Consider the following 27,311-nt stretch of genomic DNA (forward strand, 5'->3'; position numbering starts at 1 on the left):
TACGTTTAAAAGAACTTTTTGTAAACACGAATTCCTCCAATTGTTAAACATTATTTCCAGATTAGTTGGTGTATTTATGACTGGTAAGACTCTTGTCAGGTTCTTTTAAACGTAACTAAGTACATTAATTAACTATTTTTAAATATTTGAATTACGAAATTGTATTTTGTTGTATTAAAAGTAATTCGTGATAAATTCCAACAAAGTACCGCTTACTGTTGGAATTTTGACTTTTGTTTATTTATCCAAACGTTGGATTTCGACGAATGCCAGAGCATAAAATATGTTTATTGAAAATCAAAACGCCATGCAATCATTTTGAAAAATTTCACTATAAATTGAAATGGACCGCTCACATAAAGGGCAACATAGTTATATATTTACTTACGGGTCCCCGCAGTAATAGAACCGGCCGGTGCAACCAATCAAATTGTCTTTAGTTCTCTAGTATAATTCTGTCCCAATTTTAGTAAATTCTCGTCGAATTTGAAGGAAAATGATTCCATGCGAGCTTAAAAATATCTGCGCAAGTGGAAAACGCGTTAATGGGAAGCTGCGGAAATCGGATACTGCGCAAATGGCAAACCGCGAAATTGCATATGCGGTAATGGGAAATGGTTCAATGGGAACTGCGCAGTTAGCCCATTACCTTATAGAGTGTAGACTACTATTTCGAGGTGGTTGGAGTAATTTTAAAAGTTGAAGACTGACATATATCTATAATATTGTTCCACAGAGTAAAACATTCAAAACAAATCAATTACAATAATTTGCTTATGACTTAAGCGACATCGGTAAACATGGAACAAAGATTGGTCAACTAAAACCAATAATCCGAAATGCATCACTCCCGACAATTAATTAGAGCTCGAGAAAGCATGCGAGAAGCTAGATTAAAATCAAATTTGGGAAACTTTGGATAAAGTATGGTACGAGCATTCGTAAACGTTGTATGGTTCAATTTTCGTTATTAAGAAGACATGCTTAAGTATTTAAAAATTATTTATAAAGGCATAATCGTATCCAAAAGAACAAAGCCATTTCTTATGATCGTTCGTGACAGGAAGTTTACCGAAGATTAGAGAGAGAAGGGCGCGAGCTTTTTCCCAAGCTAGCAATACTATACAAAGAAATTAAAAGGAGCGACGCGCATACCAAGAAACAAAAGCTACGTTCCACGTAGGGTAGAAACCGGGTTTGAGCCAGTTTGAGCTTAGGTTTGGTTGTATCACTGCAATCGAACCGGTTCGCAGTTGTTATTAACATCATTCTAAAATATGAAAATTTCAGAAATAAAAAAATAATGACATTCCAAGATAATTTATAGTCTTTATGATCACTCAATTGTTTAGTCACGAAATCACTTACACCACATTTTGTAAATAATAACGACGGACCATAAGCCTTTGATAATCATTATTTTTATGAGAAAAGTAACAAAATGTGAAAACTAAATAATGCTCACGGCTCCCGCGAAATAAACAACAAACATATATGGAAAAAGACAAGTAATAAAAAATATGAATGTGAAATTAGGATTTTCATAACTCATTCCCTATTTCCCTAAGGTTTTTCTCCCAAGCTCACATGGAATCATTTTCCTTCAAATACGACAAGAATTTACTAAATTTGCGACATAATTATATAAAAGAATTAAATACAATTTGATTGGTTGCACCGGCCGGTGCTATTACTGCGGGGACCCACAAGTATATATTTGTTCTACATATATTGATGACAATATTTAAAATTACACAAAAAATGTTAAGCATAAATGACAGTAAAATGGATTTTAATTTTCCAAAATAATTTTTTTCCTGCACGGCGTTTCTCATACGCAACGAGAATTGAAAGATTAGTTATCGATATTTCAGATTAAACAACATAAATAATTCATCGGTAGAAATATTTCAAGGATCTTTGGGAAATATTTTCATTTCTTAAATTATTTTCTACGTGTACCAATATGAGTATATGTTACATTAGAATGTAACTGAAAAGCACTAAGAAATTTCAACGAAAAACTCTTTACAACAGATTTCTGTAGTTAATCTGTAAAATTTGCGGTTGTCAGGCCCGGACTGGCCCGGGCGGCTAGCCGGCAATCGCCGGTCAGATCGGGGCCAACTCAAATTGGGGGCCAAAGTGGCAAAATTTGGCATTAATGGGAAGTGGGGCCAACTACTAGCCAGTCCGGCCCTGGCGGTTGTGTTTCAAACAAAGTTCATCAGTAAAGCATTTCTGAGAAATTAAGAGCGTAAAACCGTATATCACAGAATACAATAATAGTTCTGTTATTTAGTAACAGAATGTTTGCAGTGTGTTATGAAAACTACAGTTCGTCCATAAAGAATTTCAGCGATATTAGCAGTATACAATCGTTAATTTTAAATTCAGAAATAGTTCTGCAAGTCTTACAGAAAATAGTAAGAGCAATAGTCCCACTGATAAAAGTGGCAGACGGACTTTACTGATTATCTGTTTTACAGAAAAAACATTTCAGTACTGTAAAACATAGCTGTAAATAGGACAGGGTATATTCGATTTTCTCGATAACGGCCTATTCACAAAATCTTTCATTTCACTTTTGTAAAAGATAATAAAGAATCTAACTGGTCGATTTCTTTAAAAATAATTTTTGGTTAGCTGTAGCTAGAGTACTTATAAAATTCAGATTAAAATACAGACTAGCAAACGGTATAAAAATCCTATTTAAAGGCAAGTTCCGGGATAGTTAACTTTTGGTCTTAAAACAATGGCATAGACTTAAAATGCAAAATAAAACTTTTAATATATTTTTATTGCAATTAGTTTAATTGCTATCATTAAATAATTAACTTTAAACTTGAAGAGTAGACGCCTAAGCGATAGGCTTCTCCGTGAAACGACTGGACAGGATGTTTATTGGATAAGGGGACGCAAGGCTGGGATTGGCTGCTTTCGTTCGTCTCTTTTTCACGATTGTAGGAAATTAGTTTTCCCTAATCGTCTTTTCAAGTTTTCATGTAAATATAAAATGCCACGAATTAATCCTTTTGACGTTGAACCAGAATACACTGAAGAAGAGCTAAGAGAGTTAGAGAGGGTAGAACAAAGCCGTGGTGATGAAAATTTAGGCGATATAAATATCGAGGAAATGATTGAGAACTGTTCTTGTGGAAATTGTGTTCCAGACTGGTTAGGCCTTGGTACCAATGAAGAAAAAACACTAATATTGAAGAAATTTTTGAATGAGCGAGACATAAGAGCTGGGTTCATTTGCTGCCAACAAATTGATAACATTCTTCAATTGTTAAATGAAAACACTGATCATCCTTGTCAATGCATTACTCAACAGGAAGATTATCAAGTCTTGTGCGGTACTAGAGTGCGAATTTTAAGGGCATTTTATACAAGTTATTTACATTCTAGGAGACTTCCACGTGCCCCAGCTGTGTTAGCCAATCGTACTTATCGATATACTGCATATAGGAGCTGCACTCATCTAGTTTACGACAAACTTGGAAGAAATGTTAGACGTGTTTTGCCAGTCTGCGTAATTCTCAATGTAAGAAAGAATTATCCCGAAGCTAACGTGAATGATTATAAAAGTTACAAGCGTGGGACTGAAGTTGAACAGTTTAGGCTCTTAACCTAGAATAATTGATTAAGATCTTTTACCATTTGATCCATATTAGTAAGGGTAAATATTTTACTCAAAAGTTAGTTTTAAAATTCAAGTTAAATTTGTTCCCTAACGGTTTTTCAGTGATATTATCAAGTTCCTCAATTATCTTGCTAGTAATTCATTAACCTTTAAATGTTTGGTTATTTTTGTCATATTTAGAGCCAAAAATAGTAATTTTTTATTTCTGTTAAAATACTTTTTAGAAAAGCTTAGTCAAAACAGACTTAAATGAGAAATGTTTGTAGGTGAAACAGATCTAAGTGAGAAACAAATTTGTGATATAACTTAATTTTTAGTCAAAAATAATTTAACAGATCTGTGTGAAAAATACGAGATAAATGGTTTATTTTAACAAACTCAGTTAAAATTAAAAACCAAGTTAATTTTGTTCCATAATATTTATTGTTTTTAGTGATATTGACAAGTGCCTCAATAATTTTACTAGTAATTCATTAACCTTTGGTCCAAAAATTAGTAATTTTTTATTTGTTAAAAAAATTTGAGAAATACTAAAAACAGACCTAGGTGAGAAATGTTTTTAGGTATAAAAGATCTAAGTGATAAATAAATTTGTGATTATACCTTAATATTTAGTCAAAAAAATAAAGGGACAAATCTGTTTGAGAAATATGATATGGATGGTTTATTTTAACAAACTCTTTAAACAAAGTCATTAAAGGCACACTGTCAAGGGCATTTAAAAAAAATCGAAGATGAGCTTTCTGTTTTTAATCCAGGTGGCGCCACTGCTGCGTTGCGACACACTAGAAATATTTATTGGCAAAAATGCACTGGATAGTGTGCCTTTAATGTTAGTAATAGTTATTATTAAACAGAATTATCAATTAAAGTGATAAATATAAAAAAATGATTTTTATTTTTATGGTTCCTATAAACTTTTTTTTATTAAGGGCAACTATGGCTCTCTGAAAATATTTTAAATAAAACTACATTAAAAATGCCAAGTTTTGAAATATGGTAATCTCTCTAAACAAATCTACGCTTTTTAGCTGCAGCGATTAACTCGGTCTTATCAGGACAAGGAATTGGAGCCATATTAGTTTTTTTCCTTATTTTTGGCAAATCTACTAGAGGAATATCCTCTTCGTCCATCAATTTTCTGTTCATAATGTTTTCTAGGATAGTATATATGAAACCATATGTTTTAGGCTCTTTAAGCGGCCTAGCGTGCCATTCACCGGTAGCTTTGGAGAAATAAAAATCAAATTCTTCTTTGCATTGTTTCTGTGCATCTAAATGCTCTTCTTTTTCAAAATAAAATTTTCGGCTGATGTTAAAATTGTGGTCTAATGCAGTCAGCATGGTTCTAGCTTCCATGACGTCACTGTCAAACTCTTTCTGTTTAGGACAATACTTTAGCATTAAACTGTGATATGACTCCAAAGTTGATGTATGTGAGAATGCATTTACTTGTTTAAGGTCTTTTAGTAGATTTTTGTTCAGAACAATGTTTACAAGTGCATCATGACTAGGTGTGTCAGCCTTAAGCCATTTTTTTTTCCTAGCCGCATCTTGTGATAAATCTTCATGCATGCAAGATTGATAGTGAGGAAGGTTGGGAAAAGTATGTACGTTAGTGATGTGAAAGCAAATTGATTTCCACATATCTATTAATACATCAACATTCTGGTTACAGTGTTCTGAACAATACCACAAATGACGACTCAACGATTTCACCCATGGCTCTAGCTGATTTGATTTCTTTCGAGCAATTAATTTCAGTTTCGTTCTTATGTTCTTAGATAGATGCCAAACATCAAATTGATGATTAATCTCAGTATAATTTTCTCTGATAAATTTCCTAACTTGAATATGGCGATCACTTGTTAATTGACTAATTTTGACTCCAAATTCATCCAACTTTTTTAAGCCTCTTTTAACTCCTTCCAACTCCATATTAGTAGATTTGTAGTTAACTTCCGACTTGTTCACGATTTCAAAATGCACACATTTGTTTGAGTCTTGATCCATGAAAGTTACACTACAGTACTTTGCGCTATGACCTACCGAGTCAAAACGACCATCAACAGCGACCTTCTTTTCTGACATTTGCTTTAAATCTGCTATAACACTAGTTTGTTCTTTTCTCCAGGCTGCTTTTATTTCAGGAATTACCATATTTCGTTGTATATCATAATAAACACTTTTGGCAATGCACTTCAAGCCCATAAATTGAAAAATAGAATTTATTCTGTGGAAAGTTGACCCCGAAAGTAAAATGTTAGAAGCTAGAAGCAAATTTCCGGCAGGCATTCTACCTAAGACTGGTTGAGATTTCCAAACACTCTTGTGACCACCTGTACAAATTAATTTAATACTCAATTGTGTTCCCTCGTTCTCGCTTTTCGAACATCCTGAAATATCAATTGGGCTTGAGCAAATACTTTCGTGGCATCGCAAACGACATAACAATTTGTCAAGTTGACTTTCAAAGATAATGTATTTTTTCTCCTGGAGTAAATTTGTTTGCAAAGATATGTCTGATTCCATAACAGAGGGAGAGTCCAAACTAGGCGCATTAGAATAGGCAAAATTATCCTGCTCCGACTGTTCAGAAATTTCACCAAGAGAAAAGGGTGATTGATTATAATGCGCACCACGTACATTTTTCAATGGAGTAGAGGTAAAAACCATTGGCGTTGTTATCGTACGACTTGGACTAAATGTGTGAATTGATTTTGTAGCATAAGAATGATCTTTCACAGCCAAAGTGACTAATTTATCTTTGAGAGTAGCCAATTCCAATTTGATACTTTCTTCAGTACATGTTTCAGTTCCAACACTAATTTTATCAGTCTCAACCATCACATCAGAGATAGTTTGTACGAAAATAGACCTTGTAATGGGTATTGCATTAATTCCAGCATGAACCTTTTCAACTTGAGAACCAATTACTTTTGAATGGCTAAACTCAGTTGATAAACTATCGCATTGAGTTTGAAGTTTTAATTCAACTTCAGAAGTTTCTTCAGTGGTCTGTTCAATCAATTCAGGAAGATTTAATGTTGGAATTGAACCAATTTTGAGATGTTTACTTTTTTTAGGACCAGTGCCTCTGATTTCTATGCAATCACTAGTAAAATGATTTTCACAAACCCTTAGGTTACTGCTGGGTGGCAAAGGCTTAGACGCAGACGGTGACCCAAAATACGGAGCTCTTACATGTTCTTCCGCGAACTGAAGCCATTTTTGCGCGAGTTCGGGGTTTTTTAAAAAATTAGGAACTCTATATAAAGAAACCCCAAATTTTGCAGAGAAAATTTTACACCCTTTTATTATACAAACTGGCATTATGATGTTGTTGAAGCCGGTGCCCGGATTATCTACTGATTTCATTGAATACTACATCCAATTTCGATGAGGCGCTGTTCGCCCGAACAGCCCGTCAACGAAGTTGGCCTTGCTACAGCAGCCAATTAGGACACGGTCCGAAAACTTTGAGGGGAAACCGAAATACAGGGGGTTATGGCGGCGCACATAATAATTAATTAAATGCTTCTAAGTTAATTACAATTATTTGTTGTTTCGTATAACAAATTTTATTTTGAATTTTAGGCGTGTGCCATTGTTTTAAGACCAAAAGTTAACTATCCCGGAACTTGCCTTTAAGAAAATTATTGATTTCTCGTAACATAGGCGGCAGATCATCTTATAAACTTCGACTGTTAGGTTGGGCTAGTAAACGTCAAGATCTTAATTTTTTGTTGGTCAAAAGCGTAGCCATGGGGAAAAATGTGCAAAGCCCCCAGTAAAGTATGGTTCTATGTAGAAATATTTTATTTCTTATACTTTTCAATTGTGTTCTCCCACTCCCACCCAGAACTAAAATCCTAGCTACTACACTGGTTTTTTACGTCAATAAAAGTGTTAAAGTTTATAGTTTAAGCATGTCATCTGAAGTCTATAATATGCTTAACTGTACAAACAGTAAAGTTAAATTTAACATAAACACAAACGCGAGTAAACAATAAGATGCATTTAAAATTTTTACCTCAACACAATCGAATTGACAGTCTTCATCTCCTTCAACGTCAAAATCCAAAAACTGTAATTGAACAAGTTTCCCAACAGGTAGTTCAATTTGATAGTTGCAGGTCCTATCGGAAGGATAACTATCCGGATAATACGGTGATTTTAAAACTCCAGTCAGGGAAGTGAACAGGCCTCCGCAAGCTGAACCCAAATGGTAAAATAAAAAATAAATAAACAACCTATATTTATACACTTAAATGATACAGCGTTAATTTTCTAAATCTTAGGCGGGAATAAAGAATTTGGTTTGGTAAAATATATAGAAATTCAGGGGCAGGACCAGGATTTTCAGATTTTTAACTTCATATTAATAATAATCAGCTAGGCTAATACCCAAGGCACCACCTTAGGTCTAAGTCATCAAGCGACTTTCAGGTGGCCGGGTTACAATGCGTAAGAGGGTGGTTGCAAGCCCTGTATGCCACGCAAGCCAACAGCTCCCTACACTAACTATTACCGTTAACCTCTACAAATTTTTATGGAAGGGGAAACCAAATAGCTCGGGGGAAACCCCTTAAACCAGTGGGGAAAGAACTTGCAAAGTCAACGCAGAAGGAGTTGTTCCGAGTTTTCACCCAGTGCCACAAGCTGGGATCGAACCCGGCGACTCTTGTTGCGAGGCGAAAGTGATAACCACTCCTTATTATTTTTATTATTATTATTATTATTATTATTATTATTAACTTCATATTTTTAATAAAAATTGACACTTTTTTAGGTAAACGGCCTGATTTTGAGCAAGATTGGTAAAGCTACCGCTAACCCCAAATTCTGGTTTTTGTACCTCAATTTTAATTAGTTAATCTTATGAAAATTAAATCATTGAGGCATTTCCGAAAGTCCAATGAAATCGTTATAGAGGTTTCCCAGCTATTGGTTAAAACCAAACACGCGCTAATGTAATAAATAACCAAGTCAATGTCGGAGTATAGCGTTTTCTAATAAATCTCAAACTTGGTCATATTAGATTTAAAAATAACAACCTATTTTTACTTGAAGAAGTTCAAACTAAAATTTGTGTGTTCAGATCTGTCAGTCAAAAAAATCAAAACTTTTAGTTAATACTTAAAAATTGAAATATGTTTGTTTTAGAATATTTCTATGGTATATTTGATTAGTTCAATAATACCCAGTTGAATTTATTTATTATTTTTGAGCTAACAATCACCGATGTTTCTATTTTCGGTTCAACTTTAAAAATAACTATCTTTACTCAATATCTACTACAATTTATACTCTTAAGTTTGCCACTTAATTTATGTGGATAATTATAATTCATTAAATATGAAACAGTTATCTTTGATTACGGGAATTTCAATAAATTTCGAATTAAAACAAATAGAATCGCAAACCGTCATAATTCGAAATGACCATCAATGCGTAGCTGGAAATTTGATTTAGGTTCTTTACAATAAAATGAGTGTGACGCATCATTTCAGTTTGAGTTAAAAATAATAACTATAATTTAATGATTTTTTAAGTATTTCAACAGGAAAGGGTATTTCATCTGCTAAAAATGTGTTTGTTCTGCAGTTCTGTTAATGATCAGTGGCGGGCTGGCGGCGCCAGGAGGTAGGCCAAGTAAGTGTTGGCCTACCCTGAATTTTAAATAGTTGAAACTTTTGGTAGTTAACTTAAGATTCTAGTCAAATGAATACCATAGAATTTGACATTTTCGGATGAATTACTATATTTTGTTAACTTTAGGAAATGAAATGGAGCCCTAAATTATTTTTAAGGTCTGAAATAATAATCCTGTAAATGGCCTAGCTAACCCAAATGTCATAGGGCCACTGCTAATAATTAATATACAGAGTGCAAAATACTTTTTTTATTTAAAATTAAAATATTTCTAATGTAAATAAAGTGGTTTTTAATTTCTTTCAATAACGTTTTACGTAAGTTACCGTTCTTCAATATTTAAGAACTCATACCTGTTTTGTATCGAGCCTTAAAACCGTCCCTCGTACGGCTGTAGTCGGAATTAAACTGGATGAACAGAGTGTTGCCGGATGATATAATATTTTGAGGAGCATTTACTCCACAAAACTTTCCAAAAAAATCAGCGTTCTCATCCCTACCATCAAAAATCTTCCAGAAAAGATACAAATAATTTATAATTTTTAAACATACGGAACACATTTAACTAAAATAGGTTTTATTTTTTTAAAGGAAGTAAGAAAAAAAGGTTCCCTTTTTAATCAAAATAAGGTTTAAACTTCATTTGGTTTGCTTCACGAGTCCTACCTTCAAGTAATCGAAATTGCAATTCCTGTGACTCTCTAAATTGAACTCTTCGAATTCCAGTTGAATTTTCTCGTCGGGGTGTACTCTGATTAGCCACTCGCAGTTCAAGTCGTCTTCGTATCGATCGGGATAATTCGGGGAAACGATGAGGCCTTGATCTCGGGTAAAAAACCCCCCGCAACCGGGAATACCTAAATTTTAATATCGATAAAATATAATTTTATATTTTCTACTTTCAAATGTATTTAAATCTAATTTCCATAGAATGTAACCATACTTGGTAACGAGGAATATGTCAAACTGAACCCTTTATCTGTTTGTGACTGATCCGTGTGAAAGTGAACCACAGCGTGAGATCCCGAAGTGTGTTTCGGTGACGGAGTGCTCGTGTTACAAATGGTGTCCAGCACTGGACTTGTGGTAGATCCTCCATCGTAAATCTACAAATCAAAATTTCATTGAATATTTTACCGAAGCATTAAAAAGACCTGTGGCTTTGGCCTTAGGAAAAACATACCCTTAGAAAATCAAAACTGCAATTGTCATGCGTTTCTATGGCAACGTGTGCAAATTGAAAGTGCAGTCTCTTTCCGGGTTGGACCTGGATGAACCAATAGCAATCCCGATTACTGGGATAAATTCCGGGATATCCGGGGGAAGTGACGGAGCCGTGGGAACTGGTGACGTTCCCTCCGCAAACGGGATCAGTAGTGTTCCAATGCAGTTCGAATCCGTCGTTGTTGACGCTCGAGTCGGAATGGAACAAAATGTAAAGCACGTTGTGAGTGCTAATTACGAATGCAACGGGCTTTTCGGTGTCGCAGAATTGGTGGATTCGAGGAGAAGCAGCATTTTCGCCGTCGTGGAACGCCAGATAGTCAAACTGGCAATTGGGAGACGCTTCGACGTTGAAGGACGTAAAGGTTATGTTGAGGACCTTATCAGAACAGAAACAAGAATATTAATCCGTTATTTCATTGTTTTACGTGAAAAGCTTAATCGGCTACATAATCATTTGAGTTTTGGGTCAGGTTGTGTGAAGAGAGAATGCTTGAAGAAGAGAGGTTTTTAAATATTCTGCGGACCGTTTAAAACCTATTAAGACACATCTCGACTGGAAATTTCAAAATACACTTTAAAAGCCTTTTGACCAGATATTAAAGATATTTATGAATTTAATACTAAATTAACTTATTTTAAACAAGATATAACAATTGATTTGAAAAAATGTGTAATAATATTTCACAGAATTTGGTAATTTATTCTTTTTTTTAAAGAAACGTCAAATTACAAAAGCATCCAACCACTTAGTTCTCATTGCATTTGGTGACGTACAAGTAATAGACCAGCGATTGTGCTGAGTATAGGGCCTTATTTAATATCTACTGTTGTGGCACGAAAATTACTTCCGTTGTGAATAAAACTATTCTATATTTATGACATGTTAAAGTAGCTTAAATGAAACGCTTAGTAATTTGATTACATTTTTAAATGTTTACCTTTCCAGGTTGAGTGTAAATTACCCAAGGACAGTCGACCGAATGAGGATACTGTTCTCCATGGTTTAAAGGATAACGAATTGTTCCCATCTCCGATACCATTCGCCCACCGCAGCCTACCAAATGAAAGATATATTTAATTTGATCATTCATCAAAATGTAAGAATTATGATCTTATGAAGTATAATATTAACTTTCAAGTTCTCGGTCGCAAAGGTTTCCCTGCCAGCCTAAGGCGCAGTTGCAAGCGAATTCTCCGTCTGGTCTGTCGAAACACGTGGCTCCGTTCTGGCAGGGATTACTGGAACAGGCCCTCAAGGGCTGGTCGCAGAGTGGTCCATTAAATCCGTGGTAGCACACGCAAGTAAAAGATGACTGATGTGGCTGCACGGATATGTGTAAATTTATAAAATTTATTTGTGACCAGTTTATTTCGTATTATTTTTATATTTGGGAGGATAATTTCTTGATATGAGCTTTAAGTGTATCAAATATGTATTAGATATGTTTAAACCCCTTAGGTTCTTTAAAATTTGTAAGATAGTTAAAAAAATTCGAACTGACCAAATTTTTATATAAAAACGCGTAAAAACTAATCGCTCTACTTCAATTTAAATGAAAGATAATACTGAAAAATTGAGCAGAGATATTCCGTATTAGCACGCCATAGGTCAAAGCTACATGAAATTACATACCAAATTTTCACTAAACTTAACACAGTTGCGAAGGTCAAGATCACGGTCTACTCAGATTTATTTTTCGAGGAACAAGTCGGTTTTCGATTGCAGTGAAATTAGTATTTAAACTCCTTGTCTCATTATTACATATATTTAGACTACTACCAAGATATTATTAAAAATTCTTAATTTTAATTTTTCCGCTACCCAAAAGATATTTAGTTATCAGCCCTTGAACAGCAACGATTCAAACTGACAGTTGTTCTATTTAAATTATTGATCATATAAACGGAATACAAACATTATGAAATAATGTTCAACTGATCTTACTCGGCAAGATCCATGAATGCATGGGCTGCTATCACAAGCTGTTCCAGTTCCTCCACCACTACCCCCACTTGAGGAAGCAACGCATCCGTTTGGTCCGACGCCGTTTCCAGTATACCCGTGAGGACAACGACATTCTCGATATCCAGCATAGACCGCTAACACGTTATGTAAATAAATAATGTAAGAAATTTTAAGCATAACGTTAACTTATAAAAGAAAAAAATACCGTTGTTTTCCACGCATGTAGCGATACGATCGCAACCTCCATTTCCTTGGCTGCACACGCCTGGCAAACACGTTCGCCCATCACCAACGAATCCTATTAAAAAATTAAAAACAACTTTTGAACACGTCCTTTTCCAACTTTCTGTCACGATTAAATCAACTATCAAAATTTTATCATTTCTATAGCTTAAACGTTAGTGGCAAAAAAGCGTTAAGAATTTAGGTGCGTGACCCTACAAGAATGTAGTTTTACTTCAAATTCTCAAGAACAATAAGAATATTTTTCTTCAGCAAAAAAATGGAGCAGTGGTACCAAACTATTTGTTCAGACTCATCCAAAGAAGAGAAAAAAACAGCTCGATTGCCTAAAACCACTTCTCGCACAGCCCATTTTATTGCTCGCTAAAGATAAACTTACAGTTGCAAGTTTAAATAGGCGCTTAAATAAACCCCATATCTGATTCTCTTCCCCACCCCCCTGTTAAAAAATGCTGCCAGATCTATACATAGGATATTATAAGCTTCGGTAGCATAAAGAAAAACAATAGACAAACCAGTTATATGGGGTGTCTTAATTTGATCAGCCCAGGCGTTTTCTCAAAAACTATAGTTGCTGGAAATATGAAATTATCAGGATATACTCTCTCGGGAAGGACCGTTTTCGTTTGGAATTTTCAGAAAAATTGTGAAATGTTTCACCGTTTTGAAATTTTTATTATTTGAATGATAGGTGGTAGACGAAAATTTTCAATCAACAAGTTGTAGAGCGTACTCGAAATCCTTTAATGAAATTGGTTTGGTCAAAAACCGGCAATTTTTCATTGATTTTATACGTTATGAAAAAAAAACAAGTTGGTACTACCCAAAAAGGTTTACGTCTCATGAAAAAGAAAGAGACACCTATCTAATTTGAAATGATCGTAGGTTTGTAAAGATAAAAAAACTGTTATTTAAGACAAATCATTTTAAATAATTTTTTAGAGAAAATACAATTTACATAGTAGAATTCCAGAATTCACGCGTCTTATTTTAATTGAGGTTCAATAATTCCACCGTCCGCTGCAATACAAATCCGTGCGCGATGAAGCATATTTTGAAACGAAGCACGGACCATCTCGTGAGTTACGAGTTGGAACGCTGCGATGATTCTCTGCCGTAGATCTTATTCGTTAGTGACAGGCGTTTTATACACTACCTCGTTGACGAATCCCCACAGGAAAAAGTCCGGCAGTGCGAAATCTGGGGACCTCGGAGGCCACCGTACTGGACCGTTCTTGCCTATCCATCGACCAGGGAACTCGTTGTTAAGGCACTGCACGACGTGTCTTTCTTGGTGGGCAGGTGCACCGTCATGCTGAAACCAACTCGTCTGCGACTTCATTTTGTAAAGGTCAGGTAGTTCTGCCCATTGAGTCGACGCGGAAGAAAAATTGCCCAATAACGCGATCTCCCAGAAGACCAGCGCAGACGTTTAAACGGAATTGTACCTGATTGTGGTGAGGAAATCCCCAGTGCGGATTTTCATCACTCCACATGTGGTTATTTTGGCTGTTAAACGGGCCGTCTCTCCAAAAGGAGCACTCGTCGGACACCAGAATCAAACTGAGGAAATCTTCGTTTCCGTCGGCCATAGTACAAAACCAGTTACAGAAATCTAGCCGAAGTCGCTGATCACCATCGTAAAGTGCTTGGTTGATGTTGTTATGGCCAGGTCCGCGGAATCTGCGATTCACGATTCCTTCAGGGTACAACATTCGAAATAATCGACTCACTTCAAACGCATTTCGTTGATAATTATTTTAAAACGAAGCTGTGTCTCTTTAAATACTAAAATGGAGCTACACTTTAAGCGACAGAGTAGTGCAAAATAAAAAAACACTTGGGAAATTCAGTTGGAATAAATTAGACGGTTTCGTGGACATCTTGCAACATTCTTGCCCCAAATAAAACGCGTGAATTCGGGAATTCTACTATGTAAATTGTATTTTCTGTAAAAAGTTATTTAAATTGATTCGGCTTAAAAAAACAGCCCCTTTTTATCTTTACAAACTTACGATCATTGCAAATTAGATAGGTTTCTCTAACTTTCTTTTTCATGAGACGTAAACCTTTTTGGGTAGTACCAACTTGTTTTTTTTCATGACGTATTATGTCAATGAAAAATGGTCCGTTTTTGACCAAACCAATTACATTAAAGGTTTTCGAGTACGCTCTACAACTTGTTGATTGAAAGTTTTCGTCTACCACCTATCGTTCAAAAAATAAAAATTTCAAAACAGTGAAAATTTCACGATTTTTCTGAAAATTCCAAAAGAAAAGGGTGCTCCCCGAGAGAGTATATTCTGAGAATGTCACATTTCTAGCAACTATAGTTTTTGAAAAAAACGCCTGGGCCAATCAAATTAAGACACCCTGTATGTACAGTCGCAACAGTACAAACTCTATAACCGGCTTTGAATAATCATTTATTTATTGTCATCTAGCAATGATAAACACTCATTGAAAGTTCGTAGTAGTGAGTGCTTAATTTATTGCGACGAATCTAAAAAATAATAATAATCAACTAGGCTAAAACCCTAGGCACCACCTTAGGCCAAGGTCATCGAGCGCCTTTTAATGCCGTTAAACAGGTGGCGTAGGAGGGTGGTTGACATCCACAAGCTCGTAGGTAAGCCTTTTAACCAGTAGGGAGAAAACTTGCAAACTCAACGCAGAAGGAGTCGATCTGAGTTTTCACCCAGTGTAACAAGCTGAGATCGAACCCGGCTCCACTTGCTACGAGGCGAAAGTGCTAACCACTCCGCCACCCCACGCAAGATCTTGAGCTCGGTTTCAGGGTTCGTACGAAATTTTCGGAATTAAATTCCCTGACATTTCCAGGTTTTCCCTGACCATTGTTTTTAGAATAAATGACAGGTTTGGGGTAAAACCTTTAAAAATATTTATTATATCTTTTAATACGTCTTTCAAAAATTTATTTTACTGATTTTAAAATTCCCTTACTTTTTTTTAACCATTTTAAAATTCCGTTACTTTTTTTTCAACCATTTTCAAATTCCCTTACTTTTTTTTAACCATTTTCAAATTCCCTTACTTTTTTAACCATTTTCAAATTCCCTTACTTTTTTTAACCATTTTCAAATTCCCTTACTTTTTTTTAACCATTTTCAAATTCCCTTACTTTTTTGGACTATTTTCAAATTCCCTTACTTTTTTGGACAATTCAAATTCCCTTACTTTTTTGGACCATTTTCAAATTCCTTGACTTTTCTCTGACCTTTTGGGGTCTTTTTAAATTCCCCTTACATTTTGGACCATTTTCAAATCCCTTGACTTTTCCCTGACTTTTTAGAAACATTTTCTAATTCCCTGACTTTTCCCTGACTTTTTAGAAACATTTTCTAATTCCCTGACTTTTCCAGGTTTTCCAGGTCGTGTCCGAACCCTGGGTTTTTATAAGGCACTTTCATTACCACGTACAGTGTTTACTCGCCTACAAAATCGATATTTTTCGCGCTAGTGGAAAGGCAGCCTTATTCAAGATCGGTATTCTTTTTCCACTGTATATTCGCGTTTAGTGAAATATACCTGGAGGACAAGGCCCACACTTGAAAGATCCGAAAGTGTTTTCGCAGGCCACACGTGGAACCAGGGAGCATCCGGCGTTGTTATTTAGGCATTCGTTGACATCGTGGCAGCTCTGACCATTCCCTTCATATCCGGCTGGACAATGTCCGCATTGAAATCCGCCGTCGTAGTTGTAGCAAGGAACCCTCGGGTTGAGCGAGCAGTGCGCAGGGCCATCTAGCGAGCATTCGTTTATGTCAACGTCACAAGCTCCGGTTCGGTTATTTACTTTCCACCCTTTATCACAAATGCATTTGAAGCGCTCCTATTAAGGCAATTCAGAAATGAATGGAAGAATGAGCAAAACGTTAAAAACCCAGACAAGAGAGAGTTTAGTGTCATGACTCAATCGCGGTCGAGTCTTGAAGCTTAAGCATAATAAAATTATCATAAAAGTTATAATAATTCTGACTTTCTTTGAGATTTTCATTAAAAAAGTGAGAAAAACGTGTTTGCTACATATTTCAATCTGACTAAAATCGTCTATGGCTAACGAAAATCAGAATGAAATCATCCTTAGGTTTAGGAAGGGAATGAAAAGATAAGTTCCCCCCTCCAAGTTAAATATCTTAAATTGACACTGCTCCCATGTTACTGTTTCTACGCCCCTGAAATGTAATTAGGTAAGGTTAATGATAAGTGGAGGGGTCAAACATTATTTGGTCATACCGAAATGGTTTACATTATATATTTTACAAGGTAAATAACCTTATAGGCAGGGCCGTGCAGAGGGGGGCAGGGGGGGCCCGTAGCTGTTGGGCCCATCAAAGAAGCTCAAGGGGGGGGTGCAAATCGAAGAGGCCCGCGTGTTAGTTTGACCCCGGGCCCCAGGATACCTTTGCACGGCCCTGCTTATAAGTGCTAAAATGAAACATATAGAGTCGATATATTGAAATTAAAGTCCACTTATTGTGCAATAAACATTAGCTTTGTTACATGTAGATTCGCAAGCTTCCAAGTTACTTGAATTTCGAGTGGAAAGGTTAAATCAGTTAAGAGACTGCGAAAGTACGTTTCAAACAGACAAAATTAGCTGTATAGAGATGGATACTTATCACGTTATAGATGAATTGCATAATAATAGTTATGAAATCGAATAAACTATGGATAGCAATTGACTCTACGGCCAATTTACTCACGATATTATGAAATTTCCTCTGTCCCCTAACGCAAGTACCGTGAAGACACAAATCTCCGTCTCTTCCCGGATTATTGCAGTCATCGTGTTCGTTGGTGCAATGGACACCGTGCCAATTTGGGGCGCAAACGCATCTGAATTTAAAGGAGTCCATTAATTTACTAAACGGCGTTGAAATGTGCCAAATTATTAATTTATAATCATAGTCAGGTTTTAAAATACTTACTTTGAAGTAAATCCGCTACGTTAAAATTTAATCATTATTCTCGGTTATGCGTGTATTGTACTTACTCGTAGCTTCCTAGTCGGTTAAGGCAAGTCGCTGAATTTTGGCATCCCAATTCCGTTCCGGCGAAAAGCGCACATTCATTAACATCCTCTTCACATCTACTTCCCTTTAAATGACGGAAAATAGTGAATCAACTTGACATTTCAATTGCACGACTTATTGGCTGACAGACCCTTAAGGCCATAATTAAGACACGCAGGGGCGGCTCCAGACATATATTTGGTAGGTGGGGCATGATATAAAAGTGCAGACACATGTGGATTTGTATACCCATGCACCGTAATGCTAGTTACAGTACAAGAAAGGTCGTGTATGGGAAAATGGGATACCGAGCTTTGATTTAGGTCAAGAGAGTCCACCCATGGCACTGTAGATATACGTGCCTCACACCTTAAGAATGACCTTTAGCCCCACGGGTGAACTTCCTTTGAAGTGAATCGCGCCACATTAGCCCTCTTCCTCAATACGCCATTTTTATCACGATTTAATTTACATTTCTGAATAATAAAATGTGCTTAGTTTTAGTTAAACTGGAAAATTTAGAATATTTTAAAAACATTTATTAATATTAAAGTACAAATTCCAAGCGGCGTTGTTTTTTTTTCGAAAAGCGGTTTATTATTGAATGTACGTTTAGTTAAATGTTTCGGTAATTATACAGAAGAGATAGGCTAGTCAGACGTTCTTCGGCCATTCGTGATCTGAGCCACGACTTCACCCGACGAAGAGTTGAAAAGGTCCTTTTAGCTCTGGCGTTACTTATTGCTAAAGTCGCAAGAATCTGCAACAATATCCGAAATGTTGGGTACATATCTTTATCACAAGAGCTGATTATATCCAATGCTGAGTGGGTCGTTTTTCTAGAATTTTGAAATTTTCGGACTTTTCACTTTTCTTTTTCAATATATCTTCCAAAGGCTTAATTCGACTTGGAAATAACTCATCAAAGAACCGTGCTCTAAACCGAAAAGATAATTAAACTTCTTTAGTAGACATTCTAAACGGTCTATTATTACAGCTTCTTGAAATTGGAGGAGAAATGATGGCCATTGAAATTGAAGGTATAATCCTTTTAGAGAATCGGGTTGATAAACGAGTGCTTAAATCCAGATTAATTTCATCCAGTAATGGGATGCTGTAGAAATGTTGGTTGAATTTTCTTTCACTATTCTAGGTATTTTTACTTCAAAGTCCACAGTTTGCTTCAGTTTGCAAGCTTCTAAGTAAATTTGTAAAAATACGGATTCAGAATTTTCCCTTTTTCACGCCAATCCGATTTGATATCATCAACGGCTTGAACTACTCGGATAAAATCCAAAGATGGAGTTTGAAGTAGTCTGCGCAATGGAAAAGTGTGCTAAAGGAGGTCGATTAGACAAAATAAAGGCATAACAAATTCGATAGTACACACGGATGATATGAGAGTAGATGCTTTGGCCACGGTTTTCCGATCATCCCACGACGAAATAGTTGAAAGAGCGTTAACAATTTCACCAAGAATACTCTGGAATTGAATTACGCCATTGTGATTTTCTATCCAGCGAGTTTGACACAGTCTGACCATTTGTCGACCTAAAGCCACTTTCTTTTCGCCTAAGCGTTAAAGAATGCAATTACTTCTTTCATGACTCCAGTAGCATTTCTGGTGGTGGTTAGTTTCGAAGACGTCATTAATGAATTATTACGGGTGCGAATAAAGTATGGGCACCACGCGATGTCCATTATCTCCGTTACAGCTCCGCGATTTTCAGATGTCATCACGGAATATCCGTCGGTGGCAATTATTTATATCCAGTTAAAGGTTTTGTAAAATATTCAACACAATTTTTCCTAGTACTTAAACTGACAATTTAGTTTCTTTTTCATTTTCAGCGGTCCCTTGAATCGCAGCAGCATAACGGTAAGTGATGAAATCTTTTCGTACGTTAGACAAAGCTTCTCCGTGTAAGATATTTTTGTGGTTTCATCGAATATCACGCTATATATAACCGATTGTTTCTTTTTCCTAAATATGGAACTTAATTTCATCACCACAAAATTGAATTAATTCGTTTTGCACATTTTCCCCAATTACGTTGCGGAGAACAGGTATAGGCAAGATGGTATCTAAGAACTTCGTCCAGACGCAATTCGATACCGCTAAAGCTCTCTAAAATTGCCATCATTCGATGATCCTGAGTCCTTCATGAGTCATCTCGGCGACCTCGCAGTGGTATATTAAGCCGACCTAAAAATATGATTGATTCCAAAATTGGTCGCAATCTGTCCCTGTTTTCTTGTACCGGTATTAAACGTTGTACGTTCACTTGGTTACATACGTCTTTCTTCGGCTCTTTAAAAGTGACTATAAATTGTTTTCCCGCTTCGACTGTATGTATATGATATACATGTTTATCGTGTAGAACTAGATCTCCATCTTTTCTAAGCAGTTTGGGAAAATATTGTAAAGGTTTGGTTACAAGTAGCGTTATGTACATATGTTAGGGCAAACAAAACGCAGTACTTGCAATACAAACCTTCGTTGTTGTCAAAAAGTGCTAACCAGTGGTATTGTTTCAGATGACTGTTGTTGACCTAACGCTTTTTTAGTGTTCCTAGCTTGGAATGTTCGGAATATGGGAACACGTTGTTCTCATTTCGCGTCCAAGGTCTCTCTAATATGGTGCACTTGGTAATGTGATCTACTTTCTTGTTCACATAGAGCCCTATGTCACTTGGTCTGAAAAACGGCGGTTCTTTCAGTTCGCCCGGTTTAGACACAGAAAGGTTTTCTGATTTGAAAATTCTGATTCATATCATCACGCGCGGTAACGCTGTTTTCTCCGGTGAGCGCATCGGAAGAAGGCTCGATTTTATTTATGTTAATTCCGGTGGCCTCATAATCCTCCGCCATTTTCAGAGATTTAGAAGGTATTTCAAGAAATGAATAGTGCTCGCCTAGATTAAAACGTTTAGGTTTTACTTCGGTACCGTGTTGTGATTTATCCTAATAAAATTATTATTATTTACTAACTAGCTTTGTCAAGTCGCGCAATCCCGTTACAAAAATATTCTATAAAATAACTTTTCAATACTCTACTTAATTTACTTTTTTTTAATATCATTATTTTACATAGTTTTTAGAGCATTCGGTAATTTTTCTGTAGATTTTATCTATAGGGAAATCTATGGTACTTTTATGGAAAATTTGTAAAATAGTTTTAGAATAATGAAAGAATTATAAATATTCTATACAATGTTTATAAATATTCTATAGAATGTCTAGAAACCGTTATTATAATAGTCTATAGAATGTCTAGAAACCGTTATTATAATAGTCTATAGAATGTCTATAACCCTTTTTTATAATAGTCTATTGAATGTGTATAAATATTTATTATGATATTCTATAGAATGTCTTTTAACCTTTATTAAGTTGAATCTACGATACAACTATAGGTGATTATGAAAAATATCGGTGGTCACGTGATTTGGTTAAGTACTACCAAGTTGAAAGTATCAAAATTGGCCCTTTTTGTAAATTCGTCTGGCTAGTTGGGCAAGGTTTAGCGAGATTTCTATTATTTCATTGTTCAATCGAAAGGATTTTTCGTTTTTCGTTTTGAGAGAAGTACGCAAAGTCGTTAAATTAAGGTTATTGTTTTATTAAATGAAATATTTTTAAATTCTATACAAATTGATTTTAATTCTTTTTCAGGAATAATGGAAAAATGTATGTAAATATAACCTTGAGTCTTCTATTAAAATTGGGCTTGTTTCTTTATCAATACTTGGTCTAGAACTATAAGAAATAAAAAAAATATATAATAAATTTGTTAACTTCGTGTATTTTTAATAATTTTAGAAAAATACTAACTTTTCAAACAATCAATCCATGGTTGGTGCTTTTTACTAAACGCGGACGACCGCGGGCCTCGGTAGGTGCAGACGAATTTAAGCAGCCGACGCTTTGTCAAAAAATAACCAACTCCCGTGAGCCTCTGCGCGCAATTCTTTTTCATAATCACCTATTGTGCCGAGTGTTAAAGTAATAGTTTTACCAATGTTCAGTGGAAAATTTATTAAAAACACAAACAAATCCTGTAGAGCCAATTTCTAAAACATTTTATAAAAAATTTATTTTCGATAACTTTATATAATATTGTACAGCGTTCGTATAGAGTGTTAAAGTAAAAGTTTACGAAATATTTTGTAGTATATTTTGAAAATATAACAGTAGAGTAAACTGGTTTCTTGTTAAACATTTGGAAAAACACTCTTTTGGAGAAGGCTATAGAATACTCTATAACGTATTGAGTACCATAGACATTCTATAAGACTATATAAAGCTTTTTAGACTTTTTTAAAATGGTTTTGTAAGGGAGCCCTCGCATAATCGCATTTGATTTTCTAAAGATCCCAAAAGCCTAATCGTTTATCCCTTGTATATACTAACAATTTAGTTTAGTTTCGACGAATATTTAGACGCCATCGCTGAACGGTTATACCACAATCGTAATTCCGTAAATATTAAAATAATTTTATCACTAAGACACTTACCGTAATCGATTACGTCCACACAAGCAAGCTGAAGCCGCGAAAAAAGTAATTAAAAAAGGATTTCGTGTAGTTATAAGTTTTAACTATCTAACAATAAACATTAACCGAAGAATAATAGAATAGCGCAAAATGTATCGTACATTTTTCATTGGAATGGCTTGCGCCCTTGGCTCCTGTAGAAGACAACGGATGTGGCTGTTAACGTACCGGCGCGCCGTTAAGCGCTGTAACTGCCGCAGCCTTGAAATTTATCTTCGAATACGCGCTTCGATGTTCCAGCAGTGGCTCTGCCTGCAGCTGCAAGAACTTTAGCATATAGGCGACGGTCGAACTTCCGCCGTTCAAGCTCTGGCAGTCAGTGGCAGATTTCAAATTTATCTCCACAGGACCGCATGTATACGTTACGTAGCTCACTTAGCTCCAGTGTCATTTGCATGTAATAGATCGTGACGACATGTAAACTGTATTGATTTCTTACACGGTATATTAAAATTAAACTCTTGGGGGATTACAACTATTTGGCAGTTGCTGGGAACCACCCCTGAAGACACTGAAGTACATTTTCCGATCATTATTTATGAGCTAGTAGCTCTTACAGTCAATCTTACTCACGATAACCTTAGGTTAAAAATATAACTTATATATCACATTTTTCACAGTCAAAACTACTCGAATCCGACTCTGTATCAGGTTGCGTGGTCGTTGTTTAGGTTTCGGGGTGCCTCGACAGCACCTCGATAGTTGGAATTGTTCTTTACGTTATGACGTCACTGCCAATAGTTCTAATTAAAATTGTTCCTAAAGATACTATAGATAAACGTTGTAAACGTATTATTGAACGTCATGGGATTAGCTACTTTTTTGTATTAGCTTAAATCAGTTTCGCTCAGATAGGATGATTACTTCTTGTTTGCCTTACACTGATAACGCGGAGTTAGCCAGGTTGATAATAAAATTGTTAGTGTGTGCCTTACACTGAGCTGACATCACACAATGAGTTCGAGCAGTAACCTTCCGCGAAAAGCCAGATTACGCCAAAATTAAATGCCCTATAAGGTAGGTATATACACCGATTACGCAGAGTTATCAGCCCCTAGGATTAAACTCTACGCAAGACCCTGTCGAAAATTCATCAAGTCAAATTTCTTCTGACTTTTCCGACCCCCCCCCTTCGTTTCCCTTTCATACTTTGCGACAAACTCCCATTAACTACTATACCGTTCTGACACACTTTTGGGTCTTATGCTACTTTTGATACTATGGATAAACGTTGTAAACTTAAAATTGAACGTCATTGGATTAGCTCCTTTTTTGTATTACCCACGCTATTAAGGCCGCTTAAATCAGTCTCGCCCAGGGTGGCTTTAACCGATAGGACGACCACTTTGGGTTGGCCTAACACTGAGCCGATATTACACAAAGAGTGAGCGTAATAACTTTACGCCAAAATTAAATACTCTATAACGGAGGTGTGAACACCGATTACGCAAAGTAATCAGCCCCTTTGATGAAGCTTCAAGTCAGTTTTCTTCTGAAGATATTTACCTGCCAGTTTTTAGGGCACAAACAGGTGAAGCCTTTGAAATGATCTAAGCAGCTCCCTCCGTTTTGACATGGGTTACTCTCGCACTCGTCTCGCCTGAGATCCTATCGAATATCAAAATAAAATAGTGTATACGCTTATTTTACCCTCTAGAAAAAAATGTTTACTTTCTTACTTCAATTATTAAGCTAACATTCAGTTCCAAATTTCGAACCTAAAAATTCAATGCGTTAATATTGACGAACAATTTTATATATCTTATCAAGATTGGTAGCAAGACGAACTGAATATAAATGATTGTGTTTTATTAGGACTTCAAATAAATTCAAATGCAAACATTAATAACTTTATAGTTTTCAAAATCTTTTAAATATCAGAGCACTTGTTACCGTTTGGACCACATTTACTTAAATTGAAAGGAGACATTTTATCGAAAACTGCTTTTCTTAATAGATAATTTTCTCGAAATCATTTGGAACTAGAGGATATGATAATGCCATCTAGTGGCTTCAGCCGCGATATAATATCTGTTTTATATGATAAGAATTTTTCAATTTAATCAAAGTTAAGTTAATTTTATAGCCAGCTGCAGATAACTATTAGGTGTTCACAGTTAACTAAAAAGATATAAAACTATTAATCCAATTTCTTTGACCAATATCTTAATCTGTTTCATAAAGAGTAGCTTTTAAAATTAAAAGAAGATCAGTTAACAAAACCAGATAAGGTTTACAGAGGTTGCCTGATAATAAGATCAAGTGTCGATAAAGCGGTAAAGAATAAAAAAATTATATTAATACTTTTTGCGAAAGAGTTCTCAAATTCAATATTCGTCCACTTCTTATCGGTCGACCACCAATGATTTGATAAACCTAAAATATATTTTAAAAAAATACTATAACTGTGACTCTTTTCATCGTGGGGCTTATAGGCCCTAAAAATTGAAAAATATCCCCCAGAAATTTCCGACGAACCTAGCCTGTAAAAACTGTACACTGTTAACAACAGGATTGGAAAAAAACCATAGTTCGTTTTGTTTAAATATTTTTTGTAAAGGCAGTTTTTGGTTTAAACTAGGTTATTTTATTCAAACCAGATAATTTTATTTAAGAAAACGAGAACACCGTTGGTCTAAAGATAACAATGAACAACGTCGAAGAGGTAAAAAAGACCAACAACGCTTTATTTTATTAATTAAAACAGATACGAGGTTAAAAAACATTCAGTTAGTTAGTCTTAACTTGTAACCTCGCCTTGAAGGCTTATTGGTCAAAGTATCGCGTGTCGGTTATAATTAAAAAAAAATAGTTTAGTTTCCATTTTATTTAAACCAGGATATTTTATTTAAACCAGGTTACTTGATTTAAACCGGGAATATTTACTTAAACCAGGTTATTTTATTTAAACCGGGTACTTTTATTGGAACCAGCTTATTTTGTGCAAACAAGGTCTTTTGATTTAAATCTGGTTTAATTTCAATTATTAGTTTAAAATTTCCATAAAATGTAGCTTATGTAAATGCTCATTAACTTGGAATATCCAATTGGCTTAAATAAAAACTTAATTTGAGTAAAAATGTACCAGCATTCGATGCGAAGATTAAAATTCCATATAGCAAAAAGTTAATTTCCATTTTCACAAAGTTTGTTTATTAAAAAACAAAACGAAGATTATTTCAAATATTAAGTTTAAACCATGATTTAATCCAATGACTTTTAAGCGAACTAACCATAGTAACCAATAGCAACGTCTTAACTTCGAATAAAATTATTCCCAACAGTATACAGCGATAGATTGCGATAAAAATCACATAAAAAGTTTAATTTAAAAAGTTAACAATGACTTCTGAATTTAAAGTAATACCTTTCGACAAATCTATCCCCAACAGGTTAAAATTTTATTGTCATTTAAATCGAACACTTTTCAATAACAATATAAAATTACTATAAATATCGAGCTGAAACGGCTAAATTGTTTTTCAAAATTGTTTTATTTCCCGCAGCTTAAAAGTTAAAAATAGAACATAATCGTCGTGTTTGCCCAAAGTTATCCCTACCCCCAAGATGAAAATCCTAGCGACAACTCTGATATTTTTTTTTCTGCCTCTTAAACCTATCGTATTATCTTTTGGGACAACCTTAGTTAGGGTTAATTTCAGTTGAACAGACTGAATATAACTGTTCAATACCTACCTTATCTGTTAAGTTCTGGAGGCGATCTTGCAACTGTCGAAAATTGTCCGTCACTTCGCCGAGTTGTTCTATTCTCCGTACTATGTCATTTATCTTATTCGACATGGCAGTCTGCAATTGTTCCAAGCAATACGCATGAATTAAACATTCATTTCTAACACATTCGAAACTTTTTTATTGTTCTTTTGTATCATGTCAAAAATTGATTGAACACTTTTCAACTTAGATAAATGTTTTGATTTCTACTCACTGCATCTACGGAAGTATAGGTTTCCAAACTTGCAACCGAATCTTGTGCCTAAATACGAAATAAAAAATAGATTCCAAGAAAATATATTGATTGCTTCCCGGATGAATAGTAAAGGACTTGCCTTTTTGACCAATTCTTCCAAATCGGCATTATTAACTTTAATCTTCCCGGAACCGTACGATCGGAACGTGATATTGTTGTTTATGGCTGTTTGGAATACCAAATTCCCTTCTTCCACAATAATCCTCGGCCTTAGAAGAAATATTATTTCCTTATTTATATCACTCGTGAAATCGGTGGCGCTTGGGTAAGGTGAGGTTTGTCTAGCCTACCTCGAAATTTTAAAATTGGGACAGGTATCCCACCAAATTTATTACGGGGAGTGTTTTAATGAAAATTGTTACTTTTAGAAAATAAAAATGGTACCAAAATTGTTCAAAGAGGTCCAAAAAAATTACCTTGGCTTACCTTACCACACCACCCTAGCCCCACCACTTAATACCACACCACCCTAGCCCCACCACTTAATACCACACCACCCTAGCCCCACCACTTAATACCACACCACCCTAGCCCCACCACTTAATACCACACCACCCTAGCCCCACCACTTAATACCACACCACCCTAGCCCCACCACTTAATACCACACCACCCTAGCCCCACCACTTAATACCACACCACCCTAGCCCCACCACTTAAAACCACACCACCCTAGCCCCACCACTTAATACCACACCACCATAGCCCCACCACTTAATACCACACCACCCTAGCCCCACCACTTAATACCACACCACCCTAGCCCCACCACTTAATACCACACCACCCTAGCCCCACCACTTAATACCACACCACCCTAGCCCCACCACTTAATACCACACCACCCTAGCCCCACCACTTAATACCACACCACCCTAGCCCCACCACTTAATACCACACCACCCTAGCCCCACCACTTAAAACCACACCACCCTAGCCCCACCACTTAATACCACACCACCCTAGCCCCACCACTTAATACCACACCACCCT

General features: G+C 35.7%; 1 protein-coding gene and 2 long non-coding RNA genes across 3 annotated transcripts; 1 reads left to right on the top strand and 2 right to left on the bottom strand.

Annotated features, from left to right (window-relative positions):
• The first annotated feature begins 2,739 nt into the window (after positions 1-2,739).
• Positions 2,740-3,637, top strand: LOC149966180 (uncharacterized). Its single transcript, XM_090167479.1, has 2 exons — positions 2,740-3,354; positions 3,412-3,637. Exons 1-2 carry the CDS (start codon positions 3,017-3,019, stop codon positions 3,635-3,637), a joined length of 564 nt encoding a protein of 187 aa, XP_090023605.1. The 5' UTR covers positions 2,740-3,016.
• An 8,873-nt stretch (positions 3,638-12,510) lies between these two features.
• LOC149966181 (uncharacterized) lies at positions 12,511-16,540 on the bottom strand. The gene is made up of 3 exons (XR_016480254.1): positions 16,287-16,540; positions 12,700-12,792; positions 12,511-12,628 (listed from the first exon to the last, which is right to left on the bottom strand). It is a non-coding gene; the product is annotated as an uncharacterized LOC149966181 (long non-coding RNA).
• Positions 16,541-17,825: 1,285 nt separating this feature from the next.
• LOC149966182 (uncharacterized) lies at positions 17,826-24,048 on the bottom strand. Its single transcript, XR_016480770.1, has 3 exons — positions 24,010-24,048; positions 23,837-23,938; positions 17,826-17,858 (listed from the first exon to the last, which is right to left on the bottom strand). It is a non-coding gene; the product is annotated as an uncharacterized LOC149966182 (long non-coding RNA).
• Between the last annotated feature and the right edge of the window lie 3,263 nt (positions 24,049-27,311).

This window comes from Leiobunum rupestre, chromosome 1, assembly GCF_980474605.1.
Source record: "Leiobunum rupestre chromosome 1, qqLeiRupe1.1.hap1, whole genome shotgun sequence".
NCBI lineage: Eukaryota > Metazoa > Arthropoda > Arachnida > Opiliones > Sclerosomatidae > Leiobunum > Leiobunum rupestre.